The following is a 13,577-nucleotide window of genomic DNA, read 5'->3' on the forward strand; positions in this document are numbered from 1 at the left end:
GCAAAAATGTGGTCAAATCTAAAAGTTTGAGAAACTGCTTAACCAGCTCACACAAAATGATAACTGGAAAGTTACGCAGCACAATGGGTCAAGTGTTTGAGAGGTAAAATTAATTAAATGTTCAGAAAAGGACTCAAGCAGATTACGCAAGATGGACAGAAGCACAACACGAAGTAGCCTAGTGGCACAAACAAAGCAAAAATACGAGAAGCACAAGACGTGAAATTTCAATCAAAAACTGTTAAAAGGTAAGAGGCTCCACCAGCAAATAATTGCCTGTTGAGTCCTGGGTGGAAAGATTTGATGATCAATGCCTCGTGAATCTTGGTGTCGAACTCGGATAAACACTTAGCTACGAGCAATTTCTAAGGATTCCAATGAGGGTTCATTGTTTGAACACGATTGGCAGTTTCTAATATGATCTTTATAATTGCACTGTTTTTATTAAAATTAGCTAAATTAAAATGCTCTTCCACTCTCGTCGCAAAATGTCGCGTGGCCATACCTTTTTTTCTTATAGGCTTGAAAAGAGCTGCATGACTAGCCGAAAACGTTCGCTTATTGTTTTTATAATGTTAAATGTTGTGTTGTTGCTGAGTTATGTCTGTTTATGGTTTAAAAAAGTTACCTCTCTATAACTCTACCCAAATTGTAGTTCTCATAAAAGCTTCAAGGCCAGATCACCGAGATTGACACTGAAGCAGTGAAGTTTCTGGTTGTTGAAGTGTTGTTATTTGTAAACTCCTTCATCCACCAGGTGCCACTAATTGGAAAGCTGTCGTTGATGCACCTTGCTCAAACGCACATCAGTTAAGTTTGTTTTTATTTCTGATCATCACAATAACGGAAAACAATATTTTAGTAGAGGTCTAACGAAAAACAACATACTATAAAGGTCTAAAAAAATAGAAGCGACAAAACACAAACGGGGTGACGTGCTTAAAACCGAAACAAGATACCGTAACCAGTTTTTTTGGCACAGTCGCAACACCTCCCTTGTAGAGCAAGGCATAGCCTAACTATTTTGGGCAAGATAGCCAAAAAGTCTCCGTTCAAAACGAGAAACGCCAGCTAATTGGAGATTGATTTTTTAGAGATAGGCTGAAGGGTTTGGGCTTGTCTGCTGCATAGCCGAATGTTGAGAACTTTGGCACAGCACTTGAACACTAGGCGCCTGTTTGACACCGCTCAAGAGTAGGCTATGCGGCTGTGTCTTTGGCGTGACACTGAAAAGCATGCTTGAAAATGGACACGAAAGTTGGCTTCCTTGTTTACTTCCAGTTTACTACTAAATCTAATCTTTTAACCACCAAACGTAAACCTGGATACGACGACAAAGGCTAGCGAAGTAGCTTCCTGTCTGTTACGGTATCTAAATTGCTATGGTGCTTTTTTATTCTTCTAACTTGTAACGCTACCGTACCATTGTCTGTAAACTTGTAACAGTAGATAGCCTATTTATTGAGATTTTGTGCATTTGCAGTTTGTGTATTATTTTGTTATTTTTTGATGTTATTTCGTTGTTGTTGTTCGTTATTTGTGCATTTGCAGTTTGTGTATTATTTTGTTGTTTTGTTTTGGATATGGACAGCTTTGTCTGATGCAAATAAATTATTATATTATTCATATTGTGTAATAATTGTACTGTGCTAATCACGTAACAGATGAAATGAAAGGTTTCTCTCAAGTCAAGTCAAGTCAATTTATTTTGTTTTAACAGCGCCATATATTAACAAACAATCAGAGTAAAATGTAGTTGTCAAAACAATGCATTGTACAACTGTTGGTTAGATTATGGCGCAATCAGGATGGTAGCGAAAGACCATAAGCAGTCATCTAGTCAGCCACCACCCCGTCACAGTAAATCTAACTACACATTCATACACAATAGTGTGCAGAGGCAGGTACACTACTTCATTGAATAAAAAGGTTCGCCACTGAGATTGAAAAACAACTGCTGTTGGTTTGAATCTGCATCCTCAAACTGAGTAAGCCGAGGATGAAGATTCAAACCAGCGACCAAGAATTAACCAACGACCAATAAGTGATTGTGTGCTATAATAGGCTACAGCACTTGCGAAAGTTTTCTTGAAATAACGGGGAAAAACGTGAATACCACCACCGAATTGCAACAATTTTTATGTAAAGCATACAAAAACAGGGCAATTTGATACTAACTATAGAGAACAAAGATTAATAAGTACGATATGATGATATACTGTAAAGGTAAGTTATCCTTTGTATTGAGCACTTAAGGTACGCATGTATATTCATGTAACAGTTGGTTTTTGACATTTTTTTTAAAGCATTGGAACGGTAAATCTTTTATATCGTGTGAAATTTCACTCCACACTTGCACACACAAGAAATGGAGTGTTTTTTTGCCAAAGTTTGTTTCAAACCTGGGAAGAAAAAATCTGGTTTTAGCCTTATGTCTTGTATCATGTTGATGTATGTCGTCTAGTTTAACAAAGTAGCCAGAGAAACATGCTGGCAAAAAATTATTTTCGTACTTGAACATGAACTGTGCATATGCCAGCTTTGCAAGGTCACACACTTTTAATACCTGAAATTTGCTGTACATGTAGGTCGTCGAGGTTTTCCTGTCACCAAACAAACAGGCTCTAATAAATTTGTTCTGAATCACTTCTACCTTGTGTATTAACGTTTTGTTGGCCCTACCCCAATTAATTATTGAATATTGAAGATTTGATTGAAATAATGAAAAGTAAATTAACCGTAATGTGGATATTGGGACATAGTATCTGATTTTGTAAGCAATGCCACATACTTTACTCAATTTTGTGCAAAGGTCAGATATATGGGCGTTCCAGTTCAATCTGTGGTCCATCGTTACTCCAAGATATTTTACTTGATCAGTTTTGTTAATGCTTTGGCCGTTTAAGGTGAGAGAGAACGATTTTGCAACAGGAGGATTTCTACAAATGATCATAAAATTAGTTTTAGTGTAATTAATCGATAATTTATTAGTTCTCATCCATACATCAATCTTTTTTATTTCTTCATTGGCTTGTTGTTCTAGGCAAGTCAAATTATGGTGTGTCATGTTTAGGCTGGTGTCATCCGCAAAAAGAGTGGTCATGAAAGAGGACGCAGTAGGTAGATCGTTTACATATAATAAAAATAACAAAGGACCAAGGACTGACCCTTGGGGGATGCCGCATTTGACCGTCGAAAAGTTTGATGATAATGAGTTAAGTTTGGTGCATTGTTGTCTGTTGGTTAAATAAGACTTCATCAAGTTCCATATTTTTCCACGCAAACCATAACAATACAATTTGTTCAATAAAATTCCATGATCAACAGTGTCAAATGCTTTACTCAAGTCAAGAAAAATGGAGCACGTATAGTTATTGTTATTTAAGTTTTTGAGTAAATGATCATATATGTGAGTTATACTGAGTTCTGTCGAATCGTTTGTCCTAAAGCCGTGTTGACTGGGAGTTAATATATTATTTTTATCCAGAAATTTGATCATTCGTTCGTACAAAAGCTTTTCAAGAATTTTGGAGAAAGTGGGCAAAAGAGATATTGGCCTGAGATCGGTTAAAGCGGTGGGATTGGATACCTTTGGTATTGGGATGATTTTAGACAGCTTCAGTGGATCTGGATAGGTCTCTTGAGCAAAGCAGTTGTTGTATAATCGAGCAAGGATGGGTGAAATAATACAGTTTGCAAGTTTGATGAATTTTGTCGGGATATCGTGTATTCCAGGAGAAGTTTTTGTTTTCAATGTCATTATGATGTTTGAAACCTCACTGGGAATGATGTCTTCAAGTAAAAAACTGGATTGGCATGTTGTTGTTAAAAAATCTGAAGAGGATACGCCAGTTGGTTTAATTTTACTTGCCATATTAGTACCAATATTGGTGAAGTGCTCATTCATTATGTTTGCAAAGTGGGTTGATTCAGTTTTGTGTAAAATGTTATTTATTTCCATATTGGTGGGAAGCGATGATGTTGACTTGGATTTGCTAGTGATCAATTCGTTAATTACTTTCCATGTCTTCGATGCATCAGCTTTGTTTGCTTCAAATAAATGAGTGTAGTGTTGTCTTTTAGCTAATCTTTTTATATGCACCAAGCGGTTATTGTAAGCTTTATATTTCTTTACTTTCATGTCGTCTTTGTGCTTATAGCACGCTCGATATAGTCTATTTTTTGTCTTTATGGATTTAAGAATTCCTTTTGTGATCCAGGGTTTGTTTTGCAATTTGACTTCTTTACGGGATAATTTCCTTACAGGTGCGTGTTTATTGAGTGTTTTTTGGAACGTGTCTATGAATTCACAGAATTGTGTGTTGACGTTGTTTTTTGTAAAATCAAGGGAGTTCATAGCAACATGCATTTCAGATAAAAAGTTTTCATTGTCAAAATGCCGCATACATCGTGTCAATTTCGGAACTTTGGTTTTAAGGAAATTCAAATTAGTTACGCTCAAGAACACTGGTAAATGATCAGAAACATCATATAAACAGATACCGCTGGTTTTGTGTTGTTTTTCAATGTTTGTATAAATATGGTCCAATAAAGATGGTTCACTAATTTTAGAAAATCTAGTTGGATGGCTTATCACGGAATTACAACCTATGGCCACAAGTGAGTTCAAATATTCTTTTACTTTAGGGGTTTTATTTTCATGCATAAGGTTGATGTTGATGTCTCCGCAAATGATGTATTGTGATTTCGTCTTCTCAATTTCCGCAATAGTTGATTTCTCAATTTTCTCAATTTCCGCTCTCTCTCTACCTACGCATGAAAAGCTGAAAAATTGATAATTAAGTGTATTTTGGTGCTTTCAGCTATCTGTTTTGGGGCTTATTTGATTCGAAGCTTGCTGTATGTTGTTTCAATTGGCACAAAATAAAAAAAAAGGTTATGATTATTAGAAGTTTTCTTTTACGGTTTTGGTAAATCTCAATCGCTGAGGAATGGCAACACTTCTTTATATTTTCAATCTTATTGCCGTAGTTATTACAAAAACAATACGTTTGCACTTTGCCGATACGATACTACATTACTACAATGTTCAACTGCAACTTCATTTTTGATTGAAATGAAACTTATTGTCTGTGGTGGTGGAATTAGTGGTTTATCAGCTGCATATTACGCTAGTAAAATTCTTTCTAAAACCTTAACAAAGTCTTTTAGAGTAATAGTAATTGAAAAATCAAAAGATGTTGGAGGATGGATGAAAACAAATGTAGCTAATGGTGACAGAAAAGGTAATCCATAAAATCATTCTTTAGAAGTAGGCTTACAAGGTAATGTTTTATGTAACAACATATTTGGTGATATACCGTAGTCCTTGTTGCTTAATTTTGAACTGAGTAGTGCTGCCTTGGTCAAGACTTTTTACTCAGAACATAGGCTATAGAAAACATTTTCTGTTCACACTTCGCAGCTAATTGCGAAAGTCTACAGCTGTTTGGTTAGGTTAATATGATTATTATGTTTTTGTACCTCATACTTGGCATGTAACTTTTAATTAGTATTATACTTCTTTTTGCTTATTCTCAATATTTTCTGGTGTATTAAATTGTAGTTTACAATGGACCTATTAATGAGCAAGGACCACGCAGTGTACGATGTGCTGGAATGGTGGGAAATAATACATTGCAACTTGTTTCTGAATTGGAACTTGAAAATGAAATCATACCTGTAGGTTGGAAATAAAAATGTTTCATCATACTTTAGGCTATTCTATATGGTAGGTCTATTTGTACCATAGACAATTACAGCTGTTACTGTTAGTAGGTGAATTGGTATATAAGATCCTCTTCATTTGGTATTGTTTGGAATTTGATGGGCTAACATTAGGTACAGGGATATCTAAAGAAGGGGGTACGAAGGCTGATTACTTAGTGATTACGTCTGACAATAGAAGGGCTTCTGTTTATCGTAAAATGACAATTGGTATCGATAATTACCGTACATAGTAGGCTAGTTTAATAAATTTTATTATGATAACCTGCGTTGTGCTATTAGTATCATACCTGAATATTTACTGCATGCTCATGGTTACTTGTTAATTGAACTACCCGTATACTTGCTTTACATGTAGCCTACTGCAAAAGCTTTTTTAAGAAAAACAGCTTACTGGTAACTTTTCAGCTGTCTTTCGAAACAAGTATTCTTTAAATGTACTTTACGTACCATTTACTAACTGTCTTCTATAGCTGACTATATAATATCAGCTGCACTACATAACTTTCTGCAATTTTAAAAAGAATTGCATGTTTAACACGCTACAAACTACGCCCTGGTAATGTCGTGAGAATAAGGCAATCGCTGCAAGCCTTCATATTCCTTTTTTGTATACCTTTGGGTGGGTATAAGTAATGGTTCATTTCTTGTAGAAAAAAACAGAATGAAATTGCTAGAGTAAAATTAATGTAAAAATTCTATCACATAAACTGCAATTTGTGAATTTCAAAAGATAATTGTTTCCTGTTTAATATTATACCTTTAAAGTTTGTGTGTGTTCATCTGCAATTCTGTGATGAAATGGCATAGAAAGACTTTCATAATGTTAAACTGTTGCTCTTTTTCAGGTGCGATCTTCAGATGTGGCTGCAAGAAAAAGACTGATTTATGTTCATGGAAAGCTTCATGAACTTCCCAGTGGTTTTCTAGGATCATGTCGAAAGCAACAACCCTTTTCAAAACCATTACTCAGATCATTGGCCAGTGGTTACTTTAAAAAGGTTGTACTGCATTGATCCTTGTATTGTTGGGTGTGTGATTCTTGTACTCTAATCTAAGAAAAAATTTTTACTGTAGAATGAAAATTTTAAAATGCAACTGTTAATAATGGTAGTTAAATAATTAAACTATGTAATATTTTAAACTATGGTATACTGTAACCTTTGTGACCTGCCATGATTTTGAATGCATATGTAAAACTGTATCCTGGAGTAGAGAGTTACCAAGCTATATGTATAAATAGAGTCAATTTTTTATTTATTCTGTAGATTTTTATGACTAATATGTTGTTACCTTGAAAAAAGACGCAAAGCTCACTTTTTTCAAAGTTCTTACAATCGTGACCAGCCCCTTCATTGCAGGGTTGATCGGTTTAAACCGGGGCGGTTTAAACCGCCCGGTTAAAACCAGTTAAAACCTGGTTTAAACCGGGCAGTTTTGACCACCTATTACTGGTCAAAACCCCTTTAGTGTATGAATCAAGTTGCTTTTCAATTGAATTAAAAATATTACCCTCCATGTTTAGTAATGATGTTCTACTATATTTTGTTTTGATCAACAATAGCCTAAATGCTGGATTTGGAACAAAAAATATTCAATTTCTCTTGTTTATTTTTGATATTTCAATCAGTTGGTTACAACTTACCGTATTTTACGGACCATAAAGCGCATTCGACTATAAGGCGCACTGTCAATAAATTGCTTTGATTAGTTTTTTGTTCAGACATAAGGCACACCGGACTATAGAACGCAACGTATTTTAAGGAGTATGGGTTACCGTATAAAGCTCATTAAACAAAAATGCGTAATAAATGTAAGCAAGTCACAATAGTGCAATGAGCAAAAGAAAAAATGGGCCTAGTGAATATCACAGTTGCTAGTTGCTTTTACCGTAGTTTATTGTGTAAGACGGTGGTTTATTTATATAATAATAGTATCGGTACTGGTTTTGAGTGTAGGCAATAAATTATAAAGCACTACTTGATCCATACATTAGGCGCACCGGCTTATAAGGCGCATGATCAATTTATGAGGAAAAAAAGGATTTAAATTGCGCCTTATGGTCCGTAAAATATTTTAGGGTATTTTAATTATTGAGAAAATTCAAATTCTAAAAATAAGTTTCTGATGAACCAAAAATGCTTGGTAGAACGATGATCAATTTGCACAGCCAACTGAAGTACAAGAATTTATTCCAACAAATTTTTTTTATGAAAAACATTTGCCATCAAATTTTGCCTGACAGGTCGGTATTGGCAGCCATTAATGAAAGTTCAGGCGGCCATGGCCGCCAGCTATTTCGAGGCCTGCATATCAAAATGGTCACAACTGCTTTTATATTTCCTACATAGCCCAGGTAGCCCACCATTCACTACATAAAAATATTTTTCTGGGTTTTGACCGGTTTAAACCTAGTTTTGATCGGTTAAAACCAGGTTTAAACCGCTTAGTGGTCAAAACTGGTTTTGACCACCTTAGAGATCAACCCTGCTTCATTGCAGCTGTATTGACAACTGTGGTCCTTCATAGGTGCCGACTGAGTATGAGACAATGCATGAAATTTCGCGTGAGCGATTTGGAAGTGAAATATCAGATTACTTAATCAGTGCATTTACAAGGGGTGTGTTTGCTGCTGATTCTAGACATCTTAGCATGAAAGCTGCTTTTCCTGATATGTGGAAAATTTTCAAACCAAAAGAGGTGATTTTTGGAAAATAGTTTACAATAATTTACTTTATTTTTGTTTAACAATAAATCTTTGTTTTGTCAAGATATGCTCCATACTTTTGTTTTATGTATGTGAGTGCATAGGTTATATACGGTAATCTTAAATTAATCCTTTTTCTGCTTTTTTGTTCACATATTTGGCAGTGGGCTGTAATTTTTGTCTGTAGAATATCGATATTCTGTCGGTCTATGTGTTTAAGAAGATGACTCTCACTGAGTGGGTGTTTCCTCTCTAATGTCCCAGAAATATCAATTTGGATGTACTGTATATAAATTGTAAAATTGTTAATCCGAATGCTTTTAGACGAGAGCATAATGTGATTAATACGGTTTGAGTGATATTTTTACAGAAATGTGTTTTATCAACACCAGTATAAACTTGAAGTATTCTGGGCAATGACGAGTTCTTTAGTTGCTTGCTTTTCAAAGTTGCTGAAGTATGATAACCAACACTGACTGAGTGACTCTTCTTATGATAACTTGATGATGTAATCATAATCTGCTATTGAAAAATGTAAATAAATATGTTGCATCAAATAGACTACTTTCTAAAAACTTTTACAGCCTGTTTTACACTAAAAAGAGGATTACCAGAAGGTCCTTATTCAAATAGAATATTTGAATACTTGTTCTATTTGAATAAGGACCTTCTCATGATTCCCCTTTTAGGGTGAAACAGGCTGTAGAGGTTTTAGAAAGTAATAAAACTATATTTGATGTAATTTGCTCTGCTTGGCTTTTTTGCTTGGCATTGAGCACTTTTTGTAGTATTAATAGTAGCCTATTTATTATTTGAATAAATATGTTTGTATTTTTCTTCCACCTGTTAAACCTTAACTGATTCATGATGGTCTTTTGGCGGTCAAAATCTGAAAATGAGAAAAGAATTGATTAATGATTATCTACAGCAACAGCATATTAGAACTTTTTGTTCAGTACCCTACTACAGTAGTACAGTTTCTTGCAGGCTTCACTGTCAAGAAAACCTGCTGCACGGGACCCGGCTTTGTTGAACAAAGCTCTCTTGGCCAACCCCTTCATTAAGCGGGCAAAGCGCGAAAAGTGGACCCAGTGGGCAGTTACGAAAGGTTTCCATCACTTCACTGAGTCGTTAGCTAAACATTTGGTGGAGAATATGAATGTTGAGATCATCCGAAACACTGAAGTTGACAAAATAACTTTGAAAGATAATGGCAAATTAAAACTGACAATGAAAACTGACGGTGAGATAATGACATCTTGTTTTTTTTGCTTTTTATGCGAATTTAAACATTAATCAAAAGCATGTTACTTGCGATATCTTTTTTCTGTGATACGCTGCAGTCTTTTAATATTTTTATAAATCTATCCTTTCGTTTTCATGAGTAACTTAAAGTTCTTAAACTATACAATAATCTCAAAAGTATTCTATTAGGTGATTTCTTCGTTGTAGATTATTTACTGAAGAACCCACACTTGTGTGGCGAAAGCTCTAACTTAGTAAACTTGAATTTACCGATTTAGTGAGGTACTGTCTGCTTTTTTATATTACTCAAAACACTGGGTTCGTAAGATCCAGCAGTTGTCACTAGCGTTTTGATTTTTGTGGAAGTTTTAAACCGATTCTATTGTATTTTTGACTTGAAAATGTTGAGAATCCTGTAGTGCAGATGAAACTTTAATGATGTATGTGGCGGCTAACTGGCGTCCCGAAGTTCAACATTTTAGAAACTAAGCGTTATTATATGAGCACGGTTGAAAAGTTGTATTTAAAGAAGTATCATTGATGAGCGACGTATTTCTGGCAAAGCTACGGAAATAACTTATGTAAATATATGAGTATTATTACACCTTTATGCTATATCACTGAATATCCATGTTTACATCACGGCACTGTTGTATTGTGGCACTGATATCTATGAAGCACAGTAGCACGTTGCACACATTTTGTAAACCAGTCCTTATTTTGATTGCTTTTGATGAATCTGCAGAGGATAATCTTCCTTGGGACGACGAGTTGGATAACATCGATCATCTTGTCTCTGCCCTTCCTTCATATTCTCTTAGCAAAATTTTACGAAAGACAATTGCGACGTCAAAAGATGACAACCATAAACTAAACGTACTTGGCTTGACCCTTAGCCACATACGTTGGGTCAATGTCGCTGTAGCAAACGTTGAGTACGATGGATCTCCTGAGGAGAATCTACCTACAATTGGTTTTGGACATCTGGTACCTTCCATGGAGCCTTCAAATGTTATGGGCATTGTATACGACTCTTGTGCTTTTCCACAACACGATAGGTGAGGCTTTGGTAATATTTTTCGTAAGCGATATCTCCATCACTAAAAACCTTTGCGTACCTGTTGCTGATTTAGTGATAAGTTGATAACCCTTTGTTGAAGAAGATATAAAAACTGTATATTTAGCACTGGAAATACTCCATTTTGGATGCAACAACTGAATAAATTACTACCGGTATTTGAAAAAAATCGAGTGAAATATTTTTCACCAATTACTTATTTGCTTATTGCTACAAAGTTAATAGAATCTTAGTATCTTCCATTTTGAACAGACTTGGCTCTTCTTCCACGCGGTTGACCTGCATGTTGGGCGGTTGCTGGTTTTCGGAATTATTTGGCGAACCTGAAAAAGCTCTAACAACCACTATAGAACAAGCAGCGCTAGAGAGCATTGCAGATCAGCTGAAAATAACAAAATCCCCATCAGAGATGAGCACCACAAAGTGTCTACAGTGTATTCCTATGTACAGGTGAGTACATTTGTATTGCGCTTGACTAGATCTCCTTCGTCCTATCATCTCAAAATTATCTTTTTAGTCTTTTGATTCCGTCTTGTCTGTTTGTTTTTTTTCAACTGTTGCACTCGTGTATAGTAGCACTTTTCGTCTTCATCTAGTCCACGACTTTAATTTCTTCTCATTATTTCTCCAATTTGGTATATATCAGTCGTTTTTCTGGTTCAAGCATTGCTATTGCTTCAGGTGAATCAGCTTTTAATCTCGTCTTGTTTTGTGCCCTGCTCTCGTTTGCCTTTTGCTTATTTGCATCTTCCAATCGCTGCAACACCGTTCGTATCTTGACAAAGCAGACCGTACAGTGATGAGTTGATGATCTTTTATTGATGTGAAAAGCAAATATGGCCTCAACTGTATCGCACGTTTTTGCCTATTGCTTTTTATTGTGCATCATCAAAGAAAAAATAAAGTTAAAAAAATCTTGTCAGGTGAGTTAAAAGTGAACACGTGCATATAATGATCAAAGTAGTTGATTGCGCTAGGGAAGCAATCTATCATAGCCATCAGGAGTAAGATACCTGCCTTCGCCATTATCACCAGCCCCATTAAGCAAATTTCCTACAAACTCTTTCAGCGTTGGCCATACGGATCTCGTCGAAGGAGCGGAAGACTTTATCAATGAAAACCGTCTCCCCATCTCCCTTGTGGGGTCATCGTACTGGGGGGTCAGTATCAACGATTGTATATTCAACAGCAGATTAGCTGTGTATGAGACGCTCCGAGAACGCGGCTTCGTTGTTTAAAAATGTTTAAATACCGTAAATCTCTTTCACGTAATAACTTCAATACACGTTCAATACACGCTGAAGTTAAAATTCTGGAGCGCTGTTGCTTATCTTGTTCGTACTATGCAACGATAAAGTACTGAAGATGGATGTAAGTTTTTAGGAACGAATTACTCAATTTTGCTACAAAATGTAAAGCTTGTTGTGGTGGTTTCCCCAACAATGTGTGAAACCAGCTGTTTCTCTTTCATTAACATTATATTACGGTATTGTTTTTTCATTTGTAGGCCTACTGCTGTCAATCATGTTTGGTCAGATGTTTGAACTTCCAATTGTGTCTTACCCACACAGCAAAATGCAGACGTTGAATCAATGTAATCATGACGGGTTTTCCTGTCTGCGTATGTAGAAATACGTTCTTGCTGCCGTCGTTCTGTGTTATGACACTGTCTGCTTTGTAAAGCGCTGAAGAGCAACGCATATTTGCGATGGATTCAGCGCTATATAAAAAACACACACTATTATAATTATGTTTCAACTTCAAAGCGTCAAGTTAAAACAGTTTATCTTTGTGCTGCTTATTTGCGATTAGTTGCTGTTTGAATAGCATTTAATTTTGTTAAACAGCAAGGATTACATTGCTGTGGAAAGAAATGCTACAAGTCAGAAAATCAGTCTTTTTTACATTGGATCAATACTTTTCACGTAACTCTTTATTATAACCTATTGTGGGTGGTCAACAGCTTTGACATACAATTTTTTTGTTTTTCTTGAAAGACTTTGAACTTCTGAGTCCTGCCCGTACTCCTTCGGATTTAGCAAACGCTTCGTCGAAGTATTGATGGTTTAATTTTGTTAGAAAGTTACCAAAGGTTGTCATGTTTTGGCGAGTATCAGATACTATCTAATAAATTAAAACTTCTAGATATTTTTGTGTTGATATACTCCGTAGCCTCCTCCCATTAGTTAGTTTGCGAAAAAGTTAGTTGCCACAAAAACTGTCCGAACGATTCATTTGTTCCTTTCTTTCTGTTAATCAGGTCAGCTCATATCAAACACTTCAAGAACTATCCAACTTGTTTACAAATAAACAGCTTAGTTTATTTATCATGCTCTCTCTACGATTTAACGTCTCGTGTTTCCCGTATTGCGAGGGTTGATCGCCAACAAATGTCTAGTTTGTCCGATGGCATTTCTCCATGCCACCTGGTTCTGCGGGTCGACAGAGACGAGATCTTCCAACCGTTGACCTTCCCAAATGTTATCGAGCCAACGCTTCTTCGAACGTCTTTGAGGTTTATTCCCATGGACGTCAAAGGACTGGATTTTCCTGCCACTCAATGCAACAAGCAGAAAAACAAAATCGTTCAATGAAATTGTAGGCAAGGATCTGTAGGTTGTTACAAACAATGAGCAACCATCCAGTTAGATGCAGCAATGAAGATAGCACGGTATAGCAAACGAAACTTAGCAATGCTATTTCACTGTATGCCAGTGGCGTAGCCAAGAATTTTGAAAAGGGGGGTTTTCACGGCCGAGGGCGAAGCCCATTGACGTGTTCGCTTAAAACGAGACCCACTGGCGGGGGTCTAGGGGGGCC

At 36.0% G+C, this 13,577-nt stretch overlaps 1 protein-coding gene across 1 annotated transcript; it reads left to right on the forward strand.

The window, feature by feature from the left end:
* The first annotated feature begins 4,997 nt into the window (after nucleotides 1–4,997).
* On the forward strand, nucleotides 4,998–12,896 carry LOC145785547 (protoporphyrinogen oxidase-like). The gene is made up of 8 exons (XM_082597208.1): nucleotides 4,998–5,246; nucleotides 5,567–5,682; nucleotides 6,576–6,728; nucleotides 8,257–8,427; nucleotides 9,422–9,677; nucleotides 10,425–10,737; nucleotides 11,010–11,207; nucleotides 11,827–12,896. Exons 1-8 carry the CDS (start codon nucleotides 5,078–5,080, stop codon nucleotides 11,993–11,995), a joined length of 1,545 nt encoding a protein of 514 aa, XP_082453334.1. The 5' UTR covers nucleotides 4,998–5,077; the 3' UTR covers nucleotides 11,996–12,896.
* The last annotated feature ends 681 nt before the right edge of the window (nucleotides 12,897–13,577 follow it).

The sequence above is a fragment of the Aplidium turbinatum genome, chromosome 16, assembly GCF_918807975.1.
Source record: "Aplidium turbinatum chromosome 16, kaAplTurb1.1, whole genome shotgun sequence".
Lineage (NCBI taxonomy): Eukaryota > Metazoa > Chordata > Ascidiacea > Aplousobranchia > Polyclinidae > Aplidium > Aplidium turbinatum.